The sequence below is a fragment of the Cyprinodon variegatus genome, unplaced genomic scaffold (assembly GCF_000732505.1).
Source record: "Cyprinodon variegatus isolate N-32 unplaced genomic scaffold, C_variegatus-1.0 Scaffold234, whole genome shotgun sequence".
Classification (NCBI taxonomy): domain Eukaryota; kingdom Metazoa; phylum Chordata; class Actinopteri; order Cyprinodontiformes; family Cyprinodontidae; genus Cyprinodon; species Cyprinodon variegatus.
In genome coordinates, this window is record NW_015150687.1 from 193612 (window position 1) to 218313 (window position 24702).

At 37.4% G+C, this 24702-nt stretch overlaps 3 protein-coding genes across 3 annotated transcripts in view; 1 reads left to right on the plus strand and 2 right to left on the minus strand.

Annotated features, from left to right (window-relative positions):
* skiv2l2 (Ski2 like RNA helicase 2) overlaps positions 1 to 1974 on the minus strand; it is a 25554-nt gene extending 23580 nt beyond the window's left edge. The window contains exons 1-2 of the mRNA XM_015381448.1: positions 1834 to 1974; positions 790 to 930 (exon numbers count right to left, since the gene is read on the minus strand). Of these exons, the coding sequence (XP_015236934.1) occupies positions 790 to 930; positions 1834 to 1934 (242 nt within the window). The 5' untranslated portion in view covers positions 1935 to 1974. The remainder of the gene's footprint in view (positions 1 to 789; positions 931 to 1833) is intronic.
* Positions 1975 to 1989: 15 nt separating this feature from the next.
* Positions 1990 to 17510, plus strand: dhx29 (DEAH-box helicase 29). Its single transcript, XM_015381454.1, has 28 exons — positions 1990 to 2301; positions 2635 to 2708; positions 4107 to 4220; positions 4298 to 4427; positions 4509 to 4648; positions 4733 to 4876; positions 4990 to 5116; positions 5882 to 6040; positions 6394 to 6565; positions 6733 to 6853; positions 8009 to 8392; positions 8475 to 8741; positions 8817 to 8960; positions 9065 to 9241; positions 9531 to 9671; positions 9751 to 9895; positions 9969 to 10089; positions 10177 to 10261; positions 10345 to 10433; positions 11915 to 12043; positions 12202 to 12277; positions 12357 to 12581; positions 13053 to 13189; positions 14498 to 14588; positions 14668 to 14967; positions 15045 to 15176; positions 16794 to 16890; positions 17031 to 17510. Exons 1-28 carry the CDS (start codon positions 2136 to 2138, stop codon positions 17084 to 17086), a joined length of 4143 nt encoding a protein of 1380 aa, XP_015236940.1. The 5' UTR covers positions 1990 to 2135; the 3' UTR covers positions 17087 to 17510.
* Positions 17511 to 18870: 1360 nt separating this feature from the next.
* Positions 18871 to 24702, minus strand: part of pstpip2 (proline-serine-threonine phosphatase interacting protein 2) — a 10422-nt gene continuing 4590 nt past the window's right edge. The window contains exons 7-14 of the mRNA XM_015381437.1: positions 23460 to 23558; positions 23050 to 23095; positions 21266 to 21345; positions 21077 to 21175; positions 19586 to 19682; positions 19389 to 19470; positions 19258 to 19295; positions 18871 to 19125 (exon numbers count right to left, since the gene is read on the minus strand). Coding sequence (XP_015236923.1) covers positions 19070 to 19125; positions 19258 to 19295; positions 19389 to 19470; positions 19586 to 19682; positions 21077 to 21175; positions 21266 to 21345; positions 23050 to 23095; positions 23460 to 23558 — 597 coding nt within the window. The 3' untranslated portion in view covers positions 18871 to 19069. The remainder of the gene's footprint in view (positions 19126 to 19257; positions 19296 to 19388; positions 19471 to 19585; positions 19683 to 21076; positions 21176 to 21265; positions 21346 to 23049; positions 23096 to 23459; positions 23559 to 24702) is intronic.

Below are 24702 nucleotides of genomic sequence, written 5' to 3' on the forward strand. Positions count from 1 at the left end.
ACGTTTTATGAGACTAGAAATATTTCAAAAAGTGCATTTCTTTTTCTTTAAAGTGTGAAGAAAAAAGGGACCTGTTTTCAGCAAGCTAAGTGAAAGCATGCAGCAAAGGGGGAGAGTGGGGGAAGTCTGGTATTATTCCACACTTCACCCAGCTATAAAAAATCAGAGTCACTGGCAGTTCTTCTGGAGATCATGTTAAAATGTAATGACCAAACATTAAATAGTTCAAACCCCTTTGTATAATTGATACAGGTTACTGGGCTGTAAACTGCATAAAAACAAGAGAACACAACAAATATACTACAAAATACTTGGTGGGATCCATAGATAGAATGAAGTCGAAAATTTTACATTTTAATAAGAGTGTCAACACTCATATCGACATAATTTTTGGCCCTGATAAAAAATATCTAAATCAGGTTGGGATTAAAGTAAGGGGTTAAAGGTGAGTATAATTCACCATTTATAGCTGACATTAAGAGCACCTGTTATACTATAGCCCAACAAATGTTTATATGTTTCTTTTTAAGATATTGTTTGTGCACCTTGACATCTAGGAGCCAAACATGATTATAGATATTGTTAAAGACACGTGTATGGATGCATAAAGAAAAAGACTGCATAGAAATATAGACATATTGTTTGATTGGGTGGATTCATCTTTCACACAATCTGGATATAAACATTTATCTCCAACCTCTTTATTTCCAATTCTTACTTTCCGACACTGTATTAAAAAAAGATGTAAAGCACGCATCTTTCTACAAAAAAAATTATGTCCAATCTTACTTCAGGTCACTGGATGAGATCGTCTCCTGGCGGGGTTTTTTCCCAAACACCACCTCTTCTCCGCAGTCATTGTCCGCATTCCTCTTGACCCGAACAGATGGACCGACATCCCCTTCATTACCGTATTTATCTGCAGACCTCCTAAAAGGCAGAAGAATTCACAAAAAAAGTGGGAAAGTTTGGCGGTTTTCACTGAAGTCAGACAGTTAAATATCACCAGCTCTCACCAGAAATATGTTAAACGCCAGTTAAAATATCATCATTATCTGGATAAATAAAAAAAGTCTATATTTTGATTATTAGGATAGTGCACTCAGAAAATCCATATTTCAAGCCAGTAGTGTTAATGGAATCCAGGACAAGACCACCTTTTTAACATTCAAAAAATATGGATACTTTGATGGCAAAAAATTTATGTCAATGCCCATCCATCCACTATGCCCGAATACATTAAGAAAAAGAACAAAAGTGCTTCTATAAGAAATTTATGAAAAACACAGAGTGAAAGAGACAAATTTTTTGGTACATCACAACCTTAGAGGCATTAATGCTGATACTGGCACTTACATTTTTTAGTTTATAAACCTTAATATATAATATAATACAATGTAATTGTTAACAAGGCTTATTAACTTTTTAACTTTTCAATTAGCTTTTTAAAATATTTTTCTTGACTTGTTGACTCTTTTTTTTCCAACTTAATTTCTAGTATGTAATATATCATTCAAGGGCTCATCTAATTGGTCAAATGCCAAAATAAGATGTACAGACATGAAGCAGCATCTTTGCTGAATGTCTGGATCTAGATCTTGTGCTTGTAGACCTCACTGAGGGACGAGGGGGAGACTATTTGTAAGGGGTATGCAAGTGATGAAAACGGTAACTCACCCTAAAAAGGGTTAATTGACATACATGCTAGCTATGTTAGCCGGGTAAAAACCGTTGACACGAGCCGTGAAATTCTACCTCATTTTTTACGCCACGAAGGAAAAGTGACCTAAAAGTAAAAACACGAGACTTTTTTTCGAAATGAAAACATCTTACCCCGTTTCTGTAGACACGCTCGTGGGTGTCTTTTTGCTAGAAGAGCTTTGTTGCTCATCGTCAAACACGCTGAACAGTCCTTCACCAAAGGGGTCCGCCATGTTGGAAACGGTGCAATAACTTCCGCCGGTACAACATGAGGCTGTCGACAGTTCCGCTACGGAAGCCGTGTGGAACAAAACATAAACGAATGACACACGTCTCTACAACGCCGTCTGTGCTCTTCTCGTAATACCTAACGCCCAGCTGATGTATCCAACGCGTGTTTCAGCGTAAAATAACCCAACTGGATTGTTGATGTGATGGGTGGAAAGAAGAAGAAATCAGCGGCTCAGAGCGCTCCAGCAGCAGCGGTGGCCAGCTCCGCTTCTACCCCAGCAATCGGTGTTACCGGTGCGGCTGAGGACCAAAAGAAACACGCACCCAGCGGGAAAGGTGGCAAACCAACTAAAGAGGCTAAATCAAAAGGTGCTTTTTTAATATCTAGCAAGACATTACAAAGAATCCAGTTGGTTCTTTTCTCACAATGTATATTTAGAGCATCAGAATCTGTCTGTGTGACATAGGGGTTCAAGGTAAATAGTTTATATCAAATAATCCCTCTTTTTTTTCTTTACATTATTTTCTTTACTAGGTATATAATATATGTATATTAATATTGTTACTGCAGGAAGTTAACAATGCTATAAGGGATTCTAGTTCATCATATCTAAGATTTTCTTTATAGTAAATGTCAGAATATTAAACCTTGGCTACCATTCAATATATATGATATACTGGTTTGTTTTGTTCTTCCCTCAGCACCTAAGACATACAGTCTGGCCAACACAGCTCAGGTCGACACCAGTGGGGTCTCAGACAAGTCCATTCTTAAGGTAAGTATGCTTGCTTAAAGTGCCCTAAGATGTGTACACCTTGAACTCATCTTCGTTTTTTTTTCTACAATTATTACAAGTTGGTGTGCATTATTTTTTATGGGCCTTGATGCCTAACCTGACAACAGCCAGATGCATGTCTCACTCCGCCTAGCTCCACTCACATACTGGGCGGAGCGAGACATGCATCTGGCTGTTGTCAGGTTACTTGATGCCTATTTGAACTCTGAATGAGATGCAACCAATGGTGTAACTATCTGTGAGCAGAGATTGCAGTTGCTTAGGGGCCTCCGGCCTCTTGGGTCCTCGTCTCTGACAACTGGTTGGCCCCCTATGCAATTGTGGACTAGGACGTCTCTTTGCAGATGTAATGCTGAGAAAAATTCCTCTTAAACCCACCTGATACTAGATCGACTGACCAGACCTTATTTATACCCCAACACATGGCAGCTTTCAACATAATGGTGAACCGTTTAAACCTGACACTAGTAGCAAAGCAGACAGTGGTATTTTTAATTACTATGTTAATAACTGTGTATAGTTCATTAGACAGTTGGTAAAAAATACACTCATATAATATGTTTCAAACCACAATAAAGATCTTAAAAGAACAACGTATTTGAGTATTTCAATTTTTACACTGCAACTTGGAATTATGGGTAAAAAAAAAAAAAAAAAAGAGGTACTTAAGCGGATTCTAGAAAAGAAAAAGGAAAGAAGTTATGCTGGAAGAATGGAAAAAACTTCCCAAAATAAACACGTTCTTTCAAAGAACCACAGAGGCTGCTACAGGGAGTAAAGAGTGCAACCTGGAGATGAATGGAGAGAGTGTGGGTGAAGAGGGGGGCTGTGAAACTCAAGGCAGCCCGATAAGACTCATTTTACCGCAGAATATACTAAAGTATACCGATGTCTATTGAAGGTGAAGTGAAGTGTGTATGTATGGGGCACATTTCGGGTCGGTTAGATTCGGCGGTTGTACTTCATATGGGGCCCACCCAGATAATGTTGCTTACAGGCCTATTGTTGTGTCATTACGCCATTGGATGCAACGATCCATGGCTCTGAAGCTGGAAAACCATTAGTGGTATACTCCACAAATAAATTCCATATGGAATAGTGTCAAAGAAGCCAACTATTTAGGTTTCATTCATAGTTAAGCCTATAAAGGTTTTAAGTATTGACTTTCAGGGTGCTGAATGCAAAAATAAACACTTTAAAAGTCTTTTCTTTCCACATAAGAGTTATCCAGCGCTCTGTACTGGTCTGTCACATCAAATTCCTTTTAATACATCCATTTTTTTTTTAAGTTTTGCAAAACCAGGTAGAGATTAGAAGTAATTTCTTTCCAATGTGAGAAGTTTTTTATATTCATACATTTTCCTCTTTCGTACAAAGGTTTCTATCCAAGCTGAGCTGGAGAAGAAAATCATCAAGCTGATCAATGATTTCCGACAGGAGAACGGAGACAAAGGGGCGATTTCTGGCAGACTTACAACCAAGAAGCTGTTGGTAGGAAGGAACCCTGCCTTCTCACCATCGTCTACACATGTGCTGCTTCTATGTTTAAATTAACTGTTGTATTTAAGGACCTGTACACAGCTCTGGAGAGATTCAGCTTTAAAAGAGAACACATTGAAGAGGCGATGAAGAGCAGTGTCCTGCATGGGGGCGACCTCCACTCTGCTCTTGACTGGCTCTGTCTTAACCTTAACGACGGTAATGGAGCATAAGCGTTTATAACAGTGTAAATATAGCTGCACGTTATTATTTTAACAGACTTTTCATCCATTTTACTAGATGAGTTACCAGATGGTTTCAGCCAGCAGTTGCAGGAGGAGAGCCAAAAGAGCCGGCCTAAATTCCAGCCTCCTCCACAGCAGAAACTTGCTGAAATAAAACCCAACGCATCAAACGAAGCCCACAGAGACACCAAGAAGGTTTGTGTGTTTCCAGATTTTTCTTTACTTGCTTTAAAAGTGTTTTCCGGCTCAGCATGTAAGCTTTATTCTGTTGCGTGCAAGGTTTCAGACAAGGACGAAGCTGCAAGCATGAAAGACTGGATCTTGAGGTACGCAGAGCAAAGCAGTGAGGAGGAAGAGGAGGAGGAGGAGGAAGAAGGAAATAAGAAGTCACGCAATCCAGAATTGGATGAAAAATTTGATCCCGTAGGTTAAACTGAATAATTTTTGCGGGGATGTTGGATGTTTTGTTAAAAAAAATCTTTAAGAAACCATTTATGGGAGCTTTCAGTCTTAGTGTCATTTTATGTTGTTGGCAGAATGACAGGTATTTGATCCTCACTGCTCAACTGTATGATGCTAAAGAAATGGCAGCTGATTCCAAGTCTAAAGGTGACAAAACGGGCCAGAGGACGGCACAGGACAGGATTCGGGTCATACAGCAAGGTACATGTGGGATTGTTTATAGATTTACAAGGATTCAGCCAATGCTAGTCACTTTCTAACCAATCGGTATCAGTCCCAAAAGGTAAATGGGAAGTGTTAACACAGCTGTAAACAAAGTGTCATCAATGAAGCCTATGAAGCTGAGCATGCAGAGAAGAAGTCGAGAGCGCGTTGTCAGAGTTGAGCGTTTGGCAGACCGATTTTGAGTGAAGGTGTGCAAGTTTAAATGATGCACATTGTTCTCACTGCACGCTCAGTTCGGTGGCACCAAAATGACACCGTAGATGTTGAGCAAAGGAACACGAAATGCAAAGTTTGTCTGAAAAAGGATCTACGGGAAAAATGCTCCAATACCTTTGTGCAAAATGGTTTGCAAGAGGTAATATTTTTCTCCTCTTTAGTGAAACATAGTTAAATGTTTAAACCTGACAGGGTACAAGACTTTAATATTTAATTGAAAGTAATATGTAATTTTATTTATTCAATAAATAAGTTATAAATAGAGGAGTTGCTTTTCCTGCACATGCCTTTATTTCTGATAGAGTAGCCGGAGCATTTATTGTGAAAACTGCCCAATTTATCGTGATAATGATTTTAAGTCATATCACCCCATATCACCTACTCATGTGTTTGTGTGTTTATGGGTCACTTTAATACTAAATTATACTAAATAAAAAAAGATAAATTAACAAAGCTTCCATTAAGGAAAAAAGGCGAGAACAGATTTGAAATGTTTAATTTCTGCCTTTTTTCTCTCTTATTTAGAAATGAAACAGCTGGAGTCTCATCCCATGTTCAATCCTGCCATAAAGGTAGTAGATGCCCCTCAGAAGGAGAAGAAGACTCCTCCTGTGGTTGACGATAAGGATGACCTCGCCTTCAGTCTGTTTGAACAGGCAGAGAAAGTACCTCCAGCAGAAAAAGGTTCATGACATTAACTAACCTTTTTACATTCATTTCTTCACTGGTGGAATATGGCTATTTCCAGACACACCTCTTGCACTACTTTGAACTGTTGCCTTTAGTTTACCTAAAGATCTTTATTTGCATCTTTTGGATAAGACATCACGATTGCAATATGTGTCAGGTTGTGCTAATATGTGAAAGCTATCTGTTTTGTGTGTATGGAGGAGATGTCTCTTGCAGTTAACCATCATTATAAAAAAAGGAGTAGAGCAAACCAGAAGAATTTGCTTGACAACTTTGGAAAATGTTTGCAATTAACACATGAAACACAGCAGTGATCATGAACCAGTGTCTCTTTTTTTCTTTTGCAGCTGTGAAGAAAAAGAATGAACCAAAAGATATTCGTAACTTAGACTACACGGCTCGCAGTTGGACAGGAAAGTCTCCCAAGCAGTTTCTCATCGATTGGGTCAGAAAAAATCTGCCCAAAAGTCCACCTCCAGCTTTCCACAAGGTTGCTGCTGGCAGATACTGGAGATGCAGGTATGCAAGTTTGGGTGCATCCCCATGACAAAGGGCCATATGGACAAATAACTATGACAAGTGATGGTGATTGGAAAAATGACTTCATAATGACATTCTGAATAAATAAAAAAGCAGGTTTGATTGTTCGTAGAAGCTTTATTTATATGATGTTTGTGCACCATCAGGGTGCGAGTCCAAAGAACAGATGATGTCCTGGAGGTTTGTCCTACCATCCTGACTGAGGACAGCATGCAGGCTCAACATCTGGGTGCAACATTGGCGCTCTACAACCTGGTTAAAGGACAGGTAACTGGTTTAACAGTCCAGACTGTAGTGATTGCATTATTTCGATGTCTAGAAACAGCAGTAAGTTGTTCTCTTATCCTGTGCGATGCAGTTCATTAAAGTAGGTTTCACCAAACGGATTACTTTTATTGTTCTTTCTTTTGGGGGGACCCCTGGTGCACATAACTTCATCGTCTATCTTTATCCAAGATGTCTGAACTTAAGTTTAACAACCATCCATCGTTAATGCTATGTTTACAGTTTGATCACTCATTAAATATCTGCAGTAATCAATTTTTATCATAATATATTAAAACAATAATACTATCTCAAAGTTTGTATCCATAAGGAATCCCTACTACTGATTGTCTGATTGGCTACTTTCTTCATAACAGCTAAATCTGCTACTAGAGAGGTGTTTACCTGCATGGTACTGCATGTCATTCAGCATGTGTCTGCGTCAGTGCAGAAAGCTGTAGAGCAACCACATGCATACATACAGACACAGCTTTGTGATGATAGGCTAATAGATTTATATGAAATTAACCATGAACACGGCATGTATGATTGACTACATGCGTTGTTGAGGGAATGGGTGGTCTGGTTGGCAGGGGGAGATTGCCTTGGATAATGGCTTTGTATTATCAGTTCTACAAATAAGTGCTTGGACATCAATAAATATTTCCATATTAATAGTATAATTATTTGATATGAATGTATTAATAAAACAAAAAATCAGAAGAGCAGATCTTCTTGTAAAGTCACTGAGAGGCTATTGAAATGCGACTAAGTTGTATCAGCCGTTGGTAAATGCAAGTTTTTCTTTAAATCCATATGGTTAAAATGGACTTTATTGTCGATATTTAAATGGAAATTATGATATTAGGGGGTTTATATTTGCAACAAACTCAAAACAGAAAGACATCAGCACGTAGTATTTGTTTACTTATGGCATTTATGTGCTGCATTCTCCGACATAATGATATAATTCTTTTGCACCTATTTGTTTAGAAAAATGTAACTACTTGAAATCTGAGTCAGATAAATTTAATTAATTTAAAAGAAAAATGTTTAAAAAAAATGAAAATAATACTTTTTTTTTCATTGGTTTTCAGTTCTGTGCATGTTTGGGTCTCAGGTGAACTGATTTATCTCCTCTCTGCATCTTTTTCACAGTCTGTGCACCAGCTTCTACCTCCTACCTACAGAGATGTGTGGTTGGAGTGGAGAGACAGCGAGCAGCAGCAGCAAGAAGCGAGCCGTACCGCTGCCAACAAACCCAGAGACCAGTTCATATCACGGCTCCTGACCAGACTCAAGCAGCAGCAGAACCAGAGTAACGCCCAGCAGCCTACATATCAAGACGGGCCGGGCTTCAACAACTCAGGAGAAGAGGAGCCAGAAGATTCTTGGGAGAATTTGGCGAACCTTAACATTGAGGAAAAAGAGAACAAAGCTGAAGAAAAGAGTAAGAAAAGTAGGGAATGGGATGGCGGACTTAAAGCAGCCAGAGAGCTTTTACTAAAGCTGAAAGAATCTCCAATCGCCAAGAAGCTGCAAGTAAAAACACTCTCTATGTTGTTTCACAGCGTATTTCATGTAATGAAATGCCAGCATATTTATCAAGTGTTTAACCTTTAAGGCAGAGAGAGAGCAGCTTCCAGTCTTTCAACACAGACATCGCATCCTTGAGGCTCTGCAGCGCCACCGTGTGGTGGTGGTTGCTGGTGAGACCGGCAGTGGGAAGAGTACTCAGATCCCTCAGTTCCTGCTGGATGAGTTGTTGACGGGCGCCAAAGCTGCTCAGCCCTGCAACATCGTGGTGACTCAACCTCGCAGGATATCAGCCATGAGCCTGGCCTGCAGAGTCAGCCAGGAGCTGGGCTGTGAGGACGGACCAGGCTCAAAGGTGATCTTTTTGTGCACCAAGCAGATCAGATGCATTTTCCGCTGCTTTAATTGCCATCTTTTGGGTTGCTTTCAGTCGTCGCTGTGTGGATACCAGATCAGGATGGAGAACCTGTCTGGGGACTGGACTCGCCTTTTGTACTGTACCACTGGAGTTCTCCTCAGGAAGCTCCAGCATGATAACTCCCTCAGCTCCCTGACCCATATCATTGTAGATGAGGTACCAACAAGCCTTTATCAAGCACATAATACACAGATTTATCTTGCCTACCTTTAAGCCAAACCAATGAGCTCTTTTCTTTCACCCGACCCATTTTCCCTTAGGTCCATGAGCGAAGTGTCCAGTCCGATTTCCTTCTAACCATCCTGAAAGATGTTGTAATGAAGAGATCTGACCTGCACCTTATCCTCATGAGTGCTACTGTGGACTGTGACAAGTTTTCCAACTACTTCAACCGCTGCCCTGTGATCAGCATTCCAGGCAGGACCTTCCCAGTTGAAGTAAGTTTGGCTTTGATTTGACTGAGTGCAGTTTAGAAAAGAAGTACCTTTGGAGCAGTCTGAAGTCTAAAGGCAACAGTCTTGCCCACAATATCATCGAGTCCTTCCCCCGCCTCTGACATAAAGAGAGACAGGACAGATATTTTAACCATTTCCAACCAGACATCTTTAGCAAGATGAATCCTGCCTCTTCAAATAGAGATTATTTAGCGAGGATCTTCAATATCTCAAATTTTCGTTTAATTGAGCTACCATAAGAAGTGCTTGCATGGATGCTGTTTTCTCCCAGGTTTATCATTTGGAAGATATAGTTGAGCAAACAGGATACGTCCTGGAAAAGGATTCGGAATACTGCCAGAAGATTTTAGAGGAAGAAGAGGAGGTTTCCATTTCCATTACACAGAAAGGAGGCAAGACTTTGCAGCATCAGGTAACCTTGACTTTCTGGACTTACGCCCAGACACCCCCAAAGCACTGACTTAGTTATAGACAAGTTTTTGTTTTGTCAGGAGGTTTTAGTGAGGGACTCCTCCTCTGGCTGGGATCTGGGTCCGGAGCTCGACCATTTCAGTAGCAGGACTCGGCAGGTGCTCCAGTTCATGAACCCTAATAAAATCAACGTGGACTTGCTCGTAGACCTCCTGGACTATTTGGGTATAAAACCATCCTCACATCATGAAGTACTTCTTGATCTTCCTTCTGTGACCCCTTGTTGTCTCTCTCTTAGATAAATCCCCACAGTTTGCAGATGTGGATGGAGCTGTGCTGGTGTTTCTCCCGGGCCTGGCTCACATCCAGCAGCTCTATGATGTCCTCTCCTCAGACAAGAGGTTCAGAGAGAAACACAGGTATTTCTACAAAATTTAAACCACAAAAATTAGTGAAAGAAAATCAACAAACTAACATGTTATTTCGGCGTTGGAACCATGCTTCAGGTATAAGATTGTCGCCCTCCACTCAACTCTTTCATCCAAGGACCAGGCTGCTGCTTTCACAGTGCCCCCTGCTGGAGTTAGAAAGGTACTACAACCAATGACTGATGTGATCCTTCATGGACCGGTACCTTTGTCTCCAGCTTCTTTTCTTGGGTTGCTTTGTTTTAGATTGTGTTATCAACCAACATTGCTGAGACCGGTGTGACAATTCCTGATGTTGTCTTTGTCATTGACACTGGAAAAACCAAAGAAAACAAGTAAGTATTTTACGTAACACATCTTTATTGGTTCATAGCTTGGATCAACCTTGCTTTAAAGATTTAAGCATCCATGAATTAAAATGGATACACTTCTCAACATTACAGGAGTACATTTATGATGCACTATAAATAGATTATACAACCTACAAAAGAGATTAAATTGTTGCAATAATTCCATAATCATTCTTGCAAAAAAAAAAAAAAAGAAAAAGAATTATTTTAGAACTGCTGGATAGTTTTCTGTTGAGGATACTCTTTAGATAAACTCTGTTTAATCGTTTATTTCCAGCGAAGGCCTTTTGCCATAAACTTCCAGTATAAATACTTATACTTATTCAAGACTTTAGATGGAAAAATTATATTTTTAAATGTTGCTTGAGATTTTAAATAAACTCTGTATTGGTAGACAAAGTTAACCTGACAACCTTTCATCACTCAGCATAAAACCGTCACCCGGATCTATAAAATCTTAAATATAGCACTGTATGAATGGTTATAATCTTGTATTTAATTTTCTTTTAATATATTAATTGAATGTATCAATTTAATTAAATTGATCAATTTGATAACTATGTTTTTGCTCAGCCATTTTCTTTACACAATGTTTTTTTTTTCAGTATCGATAAATAGTGTCTATATTCAGAGATCATTGCTAGAGTACAACCTGTAGAGGTCATCAGTCCTTTAGAGATCAACTGCAGACACACAGGACCAACAAACAAAGCACACAAATATGCAAATCTAAGGGTAATTTTGAGAAACCATTTACCTTTACAGTCAGGTTTTGACTGCTATAAAAAACTGCAGTACATGGAGAGAAACACATGTAGAGCATGCGAAATCCATGCAGAAAAACCATAGACAATCCCAACAAATTTACTTTAGTAAGTGGAGCGCAATACAGATTTCAATATAATGCTCCACCCGGGATATTCTACGATTGCAATGTTCAATGCTGCATGTCGAAATAGCTCTGCTGGTTTTAATAAAATATTCCTTTTACTAACATTTTTCGCCATAAAAGCCCTAGCAAGGTTCCAGCCAGAGTGTTTGGATTGCATTATTATGTGTTTCCCTGAAACATGGCTGCAGGATCATATCCCCATCTCCAGCATCTCTCTGTCAGGCTGACAGATTAGCAGATGAAGGTTTAAAAAAAGGTTTGCAAATAAAAAGTCATGTTGCTATGAAATCTTTATCTCTGTATCCCAGATATTCCTTTTGAATGATCTCCCTGTGCAGGGGCAGTCCATGTTTAGGTAGGAAGTTGGACATGAGCTGGACTGTGACAGGTTTTTTCACAAACCAGTTAAGGCTGTAATAAAAAGCTTTTGATGAGGTCTAAGGAGTTCCAATTCTAGATATTCCCTTATGCTACTCAGAGAACCAAGGTTATGGAAGGTTTGCTCGGTCTCCATTTTATTTTCCAGATATTTTTTTTATATCTGCTGGTCTAAGTTATTTGTTTTTATCTTCAGGTACCATGAGAGCAGCCAGATGAGTTCTTTGGTGGAGACATTTGTCTCCAAAGCCAGCGCCCTTCAGAGACAGGGGAGAGCAGGACGTGTCCGGAATGGCTTCTGTTTCCGACTTTACCCTAAATACAGGTTTGGAGCTTGTCATTCATTGTTTGCAAGCAGATAGCAATTAAACACCAAATGATCCTTTATGAAAAGTAATTTTATTAACAAAAAAAACATGTTTTCCTTTTGTAAAGCACATGTTTCGATTTTATATAAGCCTGTTTAACTCCTTTTCACATCAGGTTTGATTCTTTTATGGATTACTCCATCCCAGAAATTCTGCGAGTCCCACTGGAGGAGCTCTGCCTTCACATAATGGTAATTAGCCCCTTTTTTTTTTGTTACTTAGAAATAAAAAGTAACAAAAAGTAAAATAAAAATGTCCCTCCTCTGGTAGAAATGTCAGTATGGGTCCCCAGAAGACTTCCTGAGCCGAGCCCTGGATGCTCCTCAGCCTCAGTCTGTCAGTAACGCGGTTAACCTGCTGAGGAAGATTGGTGCATGTCAACCCACTAACCACATCCTCACGCCTCTGGGACACCATTTGGCAAGTCTGCCGGTCAATGTAAAGATCGGGAAGATGCTCATTTATGGAGCCATCCTTGGCTGCCTTGAGCCCATAGTAAGTCCTGTTAAGTGTTCATATTACATTTGATTGTCTGCTTAAGTTGCATATGTTAAAAAAAAAGAAAATCCTTTTTTTATTTTTTATTTTTTTGCTACCAGTATTACATTTCACATTCCTACAAATAATTTATTTAGGTCACTTATAAAGGCAATTTATTGATATAGACTATATTAAGGGGAAAATGGTTAAACTGGGTAAAAATACAGACGGATGCCGCACGTTTCAGATTTTTGTGTGCAAACATATGTTTGTTTTGATTCTACTTCAATAATGTGATTCTTTGTGTTTGTCTATTATATTCTTAAACCCCAATGAAAAAACTGTTTTAGTTGCAATAAAAAAAGAAATATTCAAAGGAGATTTACACATTTGCAAAACACTTTTCTTTCTATCATAATTAAGTATATGTAAGTATTTTTGTTTTACCTGATATTTTGAGAAGCGTTCACAAAATCTTTGTTTTAGGCGACCATCGCTGCAGCCATCTCTGAGAAGTCTCCTTTTTCCACGCCGATGAATAGAAAGGAGGAAGCTAACCTGGCCAAAGCCGCTCTATCCACGGCCAACTCTGATCACCTGACCATATATACTGCATATCTAGGGTATGAACCAGTTGGATTGATAAAATGTTTTTAATTTTCAATTTTGGCCTAATGATTAAAATCTAAAATGCATTCAGCAAGTGTTGAAAACTATTGATTAAGAAAACCATAAAATGTTGTAAGAAAGGCTTACTACTTCGAAGAAACACAAAACTAAATTATGAGCACTTTACAATTTTTGAGCAATACTTTAATTTTTTTAAATTAATAATGGCTGAATCAATTAATTGGATTAATCGATTATTGAAAAAAAATTCCACCGCCATAAAGACTCTAACGTGCCTTTAGTTGACAGAGCGAGCCACTTAGAGCAGCAATAATATCAAAGTTCTAAAAAAAATATGTAAACATTTTGAATTTTTAATCAGGTTTTATTATTACTGTGGACAAAAGATTGTTACGTGTTTCTGCTCTGTACTTATTTCCATAATATAATTTTTTTCAGTTCAGATGTCAGGTCTGTTAAGGTCAGGAAGTTTTGCATAAAAGAATATAAGGAAACACAGGAAATAGCTTTCTGACGGTTCATTACCTCAGGTTTTGATTGTTACCCGACCCTCCTGACTACATGACAAGCTGCTCTCCAAAGCCTTCATTCTTCCTATGAGCACAGAAAGCATTTTAAGAAATATTTACCTATTTATTAAAAATATGCTTGTATGATAGATACACAATGAAGGTAGATATGTCTTTATTTTTCAATAAAAAAAAAGGTTGCTTCAATCAAAAAATCTAATAATAAAGACACAAATCCACCAATACGTCACCATTTTAAAATAACTGTCTGAAAATATACCAATCTTAGTTGGAAAACCTCTTTAAATACTCCGTTTTGATCTATTTTATGTTTCTGAGAACCACTTTGGGATGTGAGACTCAAAAACGATGCTGCAAGTTGTTCTTTTGGTAATAAGGGTTCTGCACAGCTTTATCAACACATTAACCGCTGGCTTTAATCTGGTTCATGTCTAGAAAATCCTAAGTGAAATAGACCTAAATCATTTTCTGCTGCTTTCCACTAAACGATTGGTTACTCATGAGAATCATTGTTTGAGATCTACTGGGAAGTAATCTGTTAAGATTCATGCATTTCGTTGTTAGTTCTGTTTACTCGTCTAACTGATCTTCTGTTAATCATTGACTGTAAGTAATGTCAGAAATGCATTTATTTGCGTTGTATAATGTAAACTTGCCTTATTTCCTACCATGGTAGTATGTCTGGGTTTCCTGATTGCAATTTGAGGGGGGAAAAAATTGGGATAGGTTAAGAAAAATGCTGATAATCTAAGAACAGCTTTTTTCTTTTAGATGGAAAACTTCTCAAACTGAGGGACCAAGAGCTGAGATGTCCTACTGTAGGAAACACTTCCTTAATCGGACGGCTTTAATCACAATAGAGGTAGCTGTATGTTTTCTCTTCACTTTTTTTCCACAAATCTTTTCCTCCATCTGTAATATTCATTATGTTTTGCATCCAGGATGTGAAGCATGAGCTGATGAAGATGATGGAGCAGGCAGGCTTCTGGTCCTCTCGCTCTTCCTCCTCTCGCTCCAGGCAGCTGACGGCTTCACTGTCCAAGCAGCAGATCTCCGTCCTAAACGCTGCGCTGACAGCAGGGCTCTATGACAGCGTGGCGCGGGTACTGTGCAACCCGCCTGTGGACGGGCTGGAGCGGGTGGCCTGCACGGTGGAGACTCCTCAAGGCAAAGCTCAGGTCCATCCGTCATCTGTAAACCGGAACCTGCAGGTTCACGGCTGGCTGCTGTATCAGGAGAAGGTGCTGATGATGATGTAGTGTTTTCTGTCTGCCTGTTTCTCTGCACACAGCTGTTTTTAATGAATGTTCTTCCTTAGGTTAAATACACTAAGATCTACCTTAGAGACACCACCCTGATCTCTCCTTTTCCCATGCTGCTGTTTGGAGGCGACATTGACATACAGCACAGAGAGAAGCTCATCACTTTAGACGGATGGATTCATTTCCAGGTCAGAGCTTCAGTTTTGGAATGTTTCTTAAATATATGCTTGATATAATCAGACAAAATGGCTATTTAGTTTTTGTAAAGTAAGCTTTGATGCTTTAAATTAGGGCTGAAACAATCAGATTAATCGTAATAAATTCTTTATTGAAATACAGTGGAATCCGCTTATAGTCATCACGTTGCAAGTTTAATTACAGTATACTGCGCTGTGCATAGACATAACTCTGGTAGCCTACGCAACTTATTATGTGCTGTGCGTCGGCTCTGCTGTGCCGCCGGTGCTTTTTTTTTTTAACAAGTTTGAAAATAAAGTTTGGAATTAATGCTTAATCACAGCACAGTACTGCGCATAGCCTACAGTAGGCCTATGTAACTTATTCTGTGCGTCGCCTCTGCTGTGCTGCTGTTGCATTTTTAAAATATGTATGAAAATAAAGTTACAAACAAACGGTTTCATAGAACAACAACAAAGAAGATAACTGCATCGGCTACAGAAAATTAAAGCTAGCCTACCTCTGTTTTGTGTTGCGGACCTGCTGCGCTGCATTAAAAAAATCACTTCACATATCTATCCATGGTTCCCTGGATCAGAGCGTGCATCACTGGTACCCGCACTAAAGCGCTCTGGTACCTCTGCGATGATGTCATCATCCCTCACAACTCTGACACCAGAGTGCTGTCATCACTTTCGATCCACTTGTTAATTATTCTTACACATGTTTACATTCATAAAATAGCCAAAAATGAACACTTTAAGAGGATTTATTGATTGCTATTAACAAATTATTTTAACAGCATTTGTTTAGAAATTATTCTGTCCAAAGCCTTTTGATCTATATGAGCGGTTGATTACTATATCCGTGTCCACTATAAGTGGATTCCACTGTAATCATCGACTAATTTAGTGAGTCGTTAACTGGAGCACAGAGACCCTAAAAAAGGGGTCACCAACGTGTTGCCTGCTGATACCAAGGGGCCCTCAAGGACCACATGTGGGGCCCTTGGTATCTTCTGAAAACTTACCACTGGGTTCAGTTTGAAAATGTATTTAATTTGTTGCTCCTTTTTTCTAAATGATTAATATAGAATTTCTTCATATTAATCAGATAGAGCATCTAAGCATTTATAGAGATTTCAAAATTGCAATCTAAAAGAATGTTAGAAATAAAAAAAACTATAAAAATATGTACATTATGTGTGAAGTTTGGGCGAACGCTGATCCCTCCAGTTCATAGGTCAGCATTAGTAGCCCTTCCTATGACTCAGTACCCATGAAGAAGCTCTAAGCCTTAAAATAGACCACAGAGCAGTAATTATACCAAAACTTTAAAAATACTATATAAATATTTAGCATTTATGCTAAAAACAAACAGTTTTATCTGTCAATATGCTCTATCTAGAACACCTCAAGTTGAAAAGTTTTAGTTTCACCTGTTTTATTTCTGTAAAAAATCTTTTTTAAGGAACCTTTTGCTAACTGATTATTAATCGATTAACAAAATGATAATTAATTACAGCCCTATTTTACATGTCTAAACCAAATCCTCCTGAGAACTTGTCTCCTCTGACCTTCTGTCCTTCTACGATCAATAAATAAAACTTTTCTTTTTCCATTTTTAAGGCTCCGGTCCGGATTGGCGTGATTTTCAAACACCTGAGGAAACTGATGGATTATTTGCTTGAAAGGAAGTTGGAGAATCCCAGAATGAATCTGGAAGGTAAATTATAGAAAAAAATACGATCTCATCTAACTTGATTACCCTTTAACCCTTAACATTTGCTAACTCCTTTGGTCGTCTGAGTTTAAAGTGTAGCAGAATAAACCTGTAGATCAGCTTCATTTCTCTTTCCATCATAGGTGATGCAACCATTCAGCTTATTCTGGATCTGATCAGGTGTGAGCATGCCGCATAACATCAGTCCACCACAGGAGAACATCTTTCCTGGTGTCATCAAGTCTCCCTCTTGGTGCCCCGACATTTGTTTGACTTCGGGAGAGCATTTTACTCACATTGAGGAGGAATGTATATGGAATTAATGAAAAAACTGAAATTTGAACAATATGTCAGCCAAATATAACCTAACCCTAAAGCTATGTATGTTTTAGTCGAGATGATTGTAGTATCATGACTGACCAACATAAGACAATTTCAACAATTGAATGTAAAGAAAAAGAAAATTTAAAGCCTTGATAATATTTTGGGGGTTTTATTAAAGCAACTCAAGGAATAAATCTTTATCCTCTTTCATTTCCAGATCCTTTGTCAGGACTATTGTGTGTTTAAAGCATGACATGCTGGATCATTCTCATTAAAACCTCTAATTTCTAAAATATTTCACTGTAGCGTCATCCTTTAAATACCTGAGATCTACCTACAGCTTTCACAGTCATAGTAGTGGATACCGATAACAACAATAATTCAATTTGCTTGCAACTGACATTTCTTTCCCAATCAGGGGAAATAAATTTTAATAACTGTATACCACCGAGCCTTCTTGTTAGTAACATTTTGCAAAAAGGTGAAATATGTTGCATGCTGAAAAAGGTGCCTGAAAGAAGTATTTTTTCTTTAAAAACGTTGAAACAAAAAAGATTTTCTTTATAATATGCAGCAACACTTTAGATAAAGCAAGAAAAATCTAACTAAGCAGCCCAGCTATTTTCTGGGTCTACAGCTCTTTGCCAAAGATGTAATGCTCTTTGTATTAAGCAATATAATATATTAAAATGGAACAAAACCAATTCTGTATTACAAATTATTTTAAGAAAAAGTTATGACATCAAATTAATCTCCTCTGAGTCATGTTGTAGATCCACGTTCTGCAGTTGTTACACCATCGAGTCCTTTATAAATTACTTCACCTTTTTTTTTTTTTTTTTTGCATGCATTTCTCCAAATTAGCTGAAACTTAGCTGGTAAATACACTTGAAAATCAAATTTTTAGCAGTTTTAAGTTTCCAGATTGCTGCGTTTGCCATACAGTCAAACGTTTTCCAATAAGTCATTATTTTTACACATTTTCCTCTGAATTGTTATCAGTAGGAGATGGATACAAATGCACGCCACACTTTTCTGTTCATGCTTCTATAAAAAAAATATTGAAAAACCGCATATTGCACTCCTATTTCACAACTATGCACTTATTTGTTTTGGTGTAAGACATTGTGAAATCTTAAACAGTTTGGGGTTGTAACGTGACAATGTGGGAAGATTCATGGGTTATGAAATGCACTTAAGAAGGGAAGAAAGGATTAAAATGCAAGGGGATAACACATTTCCTCTTTGCTGCCTTAAACTCAACATAAATGAACAGCATCCTTAATAGGAGGCAGTTTTTTCCAACAGTTTGTAAAAATTGAATAGCTTTAACAGTTTTAATTAGATCTTTTTTATATTTCTACTGTAGAACCTTGGGTTTAAATTTTTTTGTTGTTTTTTTTGGTCCCAGTGTATTAAACCATTTGTTCTAGTGAAAGCTTTTGGATGATTATTTTATTTTTCTACTGAAAAAGCATGAGAAAAGGGTTGTTCTAAAGTGCTGCCAATTATGTGACAGCGGTCAGTTACTTTCACATCAACAAGGAAACGAAAACTGGTAAACAAATGGCACGTTTAAATAAGGAAAAGTCTCAAGTGAAGAAAAAAAAAATACGTTTAAAGTATAAAAAACACAAAGAAAAATGGTTTATTACGGCTTATTTTATTTCATATATTATCTTTTACAATTTACCTTTAACCTGATCAAAGTACATTCATACCATGAAACAAGCTAAAGTGAAACAGTCTGTACACAGTTATGACACTAATTTTCCATTTAACACGATTTACAGGAAGCCTAAAAAGAGGAAGTAATGAGCTATAATGGGTAAGTCTGAAACTGCTGGAGATGCATGTGCTAATACTGGATCACACTGTAGTCTCCATCCAGCAACACAGAGTGGTGTGCATCATCTGCAATGGAATAAACACATTTCATTCAATAATAATTGGCAAAAGCTGTAATAAATTTAAAAGCCAACATATTTTAATGCCATTATTCACATCTAACTATGGTTCAAAAATAAGATTTATTACAAGGCGTACCTCTATTGCTTTGTATTGGTTCAGGTAATGGTCCCCTCCTGCAAATTCACCCAAAAAAAACAACAAATAACAGCCTTTTATCGATGCTCTACAGATAAACATAAAAAGAAAGCTGCACTCCTTTGGTTTACCTGATGACTGGTGGAGGCAGCCGAGAGGGTGGCGGTCCAGGAGACCTCTGACCCGTGTAGAAGTTCTCATAAACAACTGGAGCTGTTGCATGCAAACACAAAACCTGATCACTTACTGGCAGCCAGTGACTGATAACTACTTCCTTCACTTTACAGCACTAATTAAGCGTCTCTGGGAGTTCGTGGTGCAGATATACCTGGGGGTTTATCTCCAGTCCGTCTGAGGTTTACAAAATGTTCGATATCTTCCTGGATGTCACATTGTTCCAGTGACCTCCTCACTTCCTCATACAGCTTGGCACACATACGTAAAACAGTAGTAAATTAAGTCAATGTCCAGTTATTGTTTTTATGCTGATAAATACAGGAAAATGTTTATCAAATGAAGACAAATGGCAGTAACCGTAACAACAGTAACAATAGGGCAGAAAATTTTGAATATAAGCTGAGTTAAAAAGGAAAAACACGGCAGATTATATTTATTCCCAATCTTTTTGTGTCTTTAGCAACAAGGATCTGCCTCCCTCTTGCTTTATTTTGTCAACTTAAAAAAATAGGCTGATACTACTACTTTAGTAAAAGTAAATAAATGTGTGTTACCTATTTGCAATTGAATAAAAAAAAAAAAAAAAAAAGGGTTTCCAAGGGTTGAAATTTTTCTTTCTGTATTGTTTTTTAAAGGGGAACTTGCCCTGTATTTTTTTTATGTTTTTATTTTAAAATATCTGCATCAGCCACCCTATCTGGTAAAATCTTTTGAATCATGATCAAGTGCCACCTAAGAAAAAAAAAAACGCCTTGGACACCCCTGCTTTAGGTGTTTGGACCATCTGGGTATGTTTCCACATTTTCAGTGTCTACATCACCAAGAAGTACAGAGACATAATCCAAAAAACACTTGCCTAGACTCATAGGATTTTTTTATTTATTAAATTGTTAAAAGCTTTCCTTGCACCTTACATTTATGTCCAACTTTGTCTTGTTTCATTCCATAAGACACCAATTAAATATTCTACTGTAAGTTTGTGTCTGTAACCCTGTTTAGGTTTAGGAGCACATTTGCCAGCCACAGTATGAGCAACACTGATTAGCAGTTCAGACCAACGTCTATTTTCTGTTGCCTGGTGATGTCTGCCTCCTAAGCTGCTGAGTGCTTAGCTGACGTCTGCAGGTAGCTGTTAAATGCCTGCGTGCTGTTTGGTTTGAGCGCAGTGGATTACAATTATGCAGTCAGCACTTTTTCACTAAAAACACCTACTTGTGATAACTGTCACCAAAAAGTAACACCTAAGGAGCTCTGAATCCAAAACAAAAACCTTTGAAACTTTAAGATTATCCTATTAATAAATAATAATAAAAAAAAAAAACAATTATTTACTTTAGCTCATTTAAAGTGCCTATAATGTCTTGGTCTATATGTTAATGTAGTAAAATACAAAAATATAAATCCATTTTATGCTGCTGCAGCACAGTTTGTCAACTTGTACTGACACTAAATGCATTCTTAAAACTCTTTGTCCCTGTGCTTTGATTGGTGAGTTATGTGCAAATATAACAGCCTAAAGGTAAAAGATTATTAATTTTTTGAGAAATGTTAAAAATTTTCTTCTCTGAGTTTCAGTGTGATCTAGATCAGAACCAGACGAAAAAAATCTATAAAGTAAGGGTCTTTAGGAGATTTACTGTACCTCATCGCTGGTGACACATTGCTGGGAAAGCTGGTTGAGATGAGTCCACACTGTGTTCCTCAGGAAGTTTATACGTTCTATCGACTGTTTTTCAAATATCTGGGAGTTAAACAAAATGTTTGATGTTAAACGTGACGTTTTTCTGTGGTTCAGCTATTGATAGACAGAGGAAGTCATCCTCAGCCTTACCTCACAGGCATTTATGTGCTCCTTCAGCCAGTCATCTCTAATTTTTCCCAGAGTTGTAACATGCTGTTGGTATAATCTGTCTGCCAATGAAACAAACACCATAAACATTCAAATTTGTTACACACTATGAGCTGATTTCTACTATTATAACAAAAGGGTCTGGTAAGCAGTTTTATGAGGGAAACTTTTCTTACATTTTAAAGGAAATAAACAAACTATAGAAACAACTCAGGGATGTTCATTTTTTTTAACAATAATATAATTAATCAGCATATACAGAAAATTAAGCCTTTTAAGTGTACAAATCCCTGCTAAAAAGGTCAAATTTTTGCATCTCCTTTGATGCGGGAAGTTTCAGGCAAAATTAATTTCTTAAATAGGTACATCACCAAAATATGGAAGTGTTTGCACTTTTTATATTAATGCTGCATGTATTACAAAATATATTTCTTACATAAATATCCACCAGTCATAACATAATCTATGAATGGATGACCTAAAGTTTTTAAATAATTTGAGAAACAACAACTAAATGAGGTATGAGGAGAAAGAAAATCTGTCAGGGTAACTTCCTATTTCTTTTATGCAGACAAATATATATATTTAGAACATCGCATGCTATATCATTTTTAGCAGAAGCTCATTTGCAATGCTCATCCCCAGAAGGCGCTTTTACAAAAAAATAAAAAAAATCAAGCAAAGGTAAAAAAAAAAATCATACAAAGGTCAAACACAATCAATAAAAAGCATAAATAAATTTCACATGAATTAATGAATTCCACAACAGACCTCTTTTTAACAAACATTTAGGGTCATATCTAGATTTATACAGTGTGAATTCCGCTTGAGTAGCTCTAAGCCTTATCTTGGAGCGTTGGACAGGAAATGTTAAAAGATGTTTTCATCAGTGTCACTTTAAGGCTTTCACTGGTGCTCTGACTGGAACTACGAGCTCACTAAAAACATGATGGGCTTGTTTGTACAGAGGTTTACTTTAAATTACAGAACTTTATAAAATGTACAAAGCAAGAAATCAATCAATCTTGGTGTCTTTTACTCAGAGGTGTGTGGACTTTTAGATTCACTGTCATTCAGATGATCTAATAATGTTCTAAAGTGACATAAGGATGTTCATTAACAGACTCATTCTGAACCGTCTACACCCGGTCAGCAGCCATGGGAGTGTTTTCAGTTTGCATGATTTCTTTTAAAACACCCTAATACAGGGGTGCCCAACCTTTTTTGAAACCAAGATTTACTTTTGAAGTTGATGGCATGCGGAGATCTACCAAGCCAAACACAAGGGATGGGCAGTATTTGTTTTTTATTTGCACAGGTGGAGAATAAACAGTAAGTCCAACAAACAAGGAAGTCGTCAATTGTGTCAAAAAATAGGTTGCAAAAACAGAACATACTTTTTATTTTTCATTTTATTATTATGAAAATACACATTGGCCCCTCATGATCAATGATTTGTTAGTGTTTTTTAAAACTTTTTTTTTGTCATAGCCATAAATAGGTCTACGTTGTAAAACTTCTCGCGATCGACTGAAACTCCGCCCACGATCGACAGGTAGACCGCGATTGACTGGTTGGGCACCCCGCCCTGATAAATGAAATAATGATTTTTTTTTTTTTTTTTTTAAGTTACATCAAAATTTCAAAGGTTGCCATATGCACTTTCATCATTTGCTTGCAAGATTAAGGCATTTTCATTTGGTAGGATAAAGCCATATTTTTAAGGTAGTCCAGTCAGTTCATTCTGATATTACTGGTTAACTTACCTGCTTCTTCCGCGTTCTGTTTTGCCTGTTGAGCTTTTGTGTGGAGCTGGAAGATTTATTAAGAAAAAGTCAAGACAGAAAGTTTCGTTCATGCCACGTAATGCCCATTTTCCATCAAATACTTCAGTTATTAAACTGCATGGAGAACTGATGTGAATTTTAAAGGCTTCGGGAAGCAAATCAGAAACACGTTCCAAAAGCTTAGGATTCTCCCTATAAATGAGGTATATCCTCATGTTTCCCTTTTTCAATACAATGTAATGTGAATGATACAGGTAACCCTTTAACTGGGGTTTAGTCATAGCGCAATCATTTACTCAGGCACCTTGAGTTTTAGGAAGTTGAGAGGTTCAGACTCAGATTTGTACTTCATCTTTTTTCAGTGCCACTAGGACAGTGTGTCTGCTTACCTTCTCTACGAGCTTGGTGTTGTTGGTGTTGGTGTTTCGGTTCATGTTCTGATCTGCTTCTTCTTTATCGCGACACTTCTGCTCATATGTTTTCTTGGACTGGGCACAAAACCACAGCAGTTAGGAAGTATCATCCTTTTCAAAATCTTGTAGGCGATTAAACAAAACATTTATTAAACGTGTTAGTTCTCCTTTTGTTACATGCCTTCTGAATTAGCATGTTTTTTGTTTTTTAATCCTTCAGCCAGTTGTTTTTTTTTTTTTTTTTAATGGCGCAATTCATTTCTCATGTTACAAAAAACAAACAACTTCCCCCATTCATGTGGAAGAATACTAAAGGGAATTAGAGTGGCAGCTTTTCACACGACTCCAACTGTTGTGACATGATCCAAATCTACATGTTCTATTTAGTTTGATACTTCCAGTTTTCATTTTACATGAGACAATGAGACATTTCATATAATTTCCACTTTTTTTTTCATCATTTCAACTATTTTATCTTTCAAATAGATAAGCAGCAAAAAAGTCATTGTTTTTTCCTCTAAGTGACTCTAATACTTTTAAATGACTTTTTTTATTGCTAAAAAAAAAGAAAAGTCTTTTGAGTCATTATTCTGCTCACACATCCAATGATAAAATGATCTAAAAACTTATAGTATTTCAAAAATTTTGTGATCCCATGAATGTTTAAACATCAATTGCCATGTATAGAAAAAAAGAAAAAAAACCCCATCAGGATCATGCCTCCTCCATTATAATCTGCATGAGCTGCTTTAAAAAAAAAAAAACAAGTTAAAAAATCTGGAGAGGAAAGAATCTATGGCTTTTTATGGACCCTTAATTCTGCAACTATTTGCTGCAGTTCTCTTAAAGTGAGTTTTAAAAATGTTTCGTTTTTTGGGGATTTTTTTTTAAACAGCTTTGGATTCTTCCTTTAGCACTTTGGCTGTAAATATGATCATGTGTAGTCTTAAAGCTAGTTTCATTGCAGCCATTTATGAAGTTTTTCACACCTCTGCTTTGGGTCAATTACATGTTTTTCCGTAAAAATTCAAAAAATATCCACTGGACTTGGTTTCCATGATTTGAAGACGTTTCGCCACCTTTCCAGGAAGCTTTCTCAATTCAAATGTCTGGATCCGTTTTGAGTTTGAGTCTTATATAGACAAGGCCTTGTATCGCTTGGAAAAATGCAAATGGTAACCAATGAATGGGTCATTTGGTTCCATCGTTAGCCTGTAAT

Coding starts and splice junctions, on each gene's coding strand:
- dhx29 (XM_015381454.1), top strand. CDS start 2,136: ATGGGTGGAAAGAAGAAGAAATCAGCGGCTCAGAGCGCTCCAGCAGCA. Junction 13,190..14,497: donor ATATATACTGCATATCTAGG/GTATGAACCAGT, acceptor TTTTTCTTTTAG/ATGGAAAACTTCTCAAACTG. Junction 14,968..15,044: donor GGCTGCTGTATCAGGAGAAG/GTGCTGATGATG, acceptor GTTCTTCCTTAG/GTTAAATACACTAAGATCTA.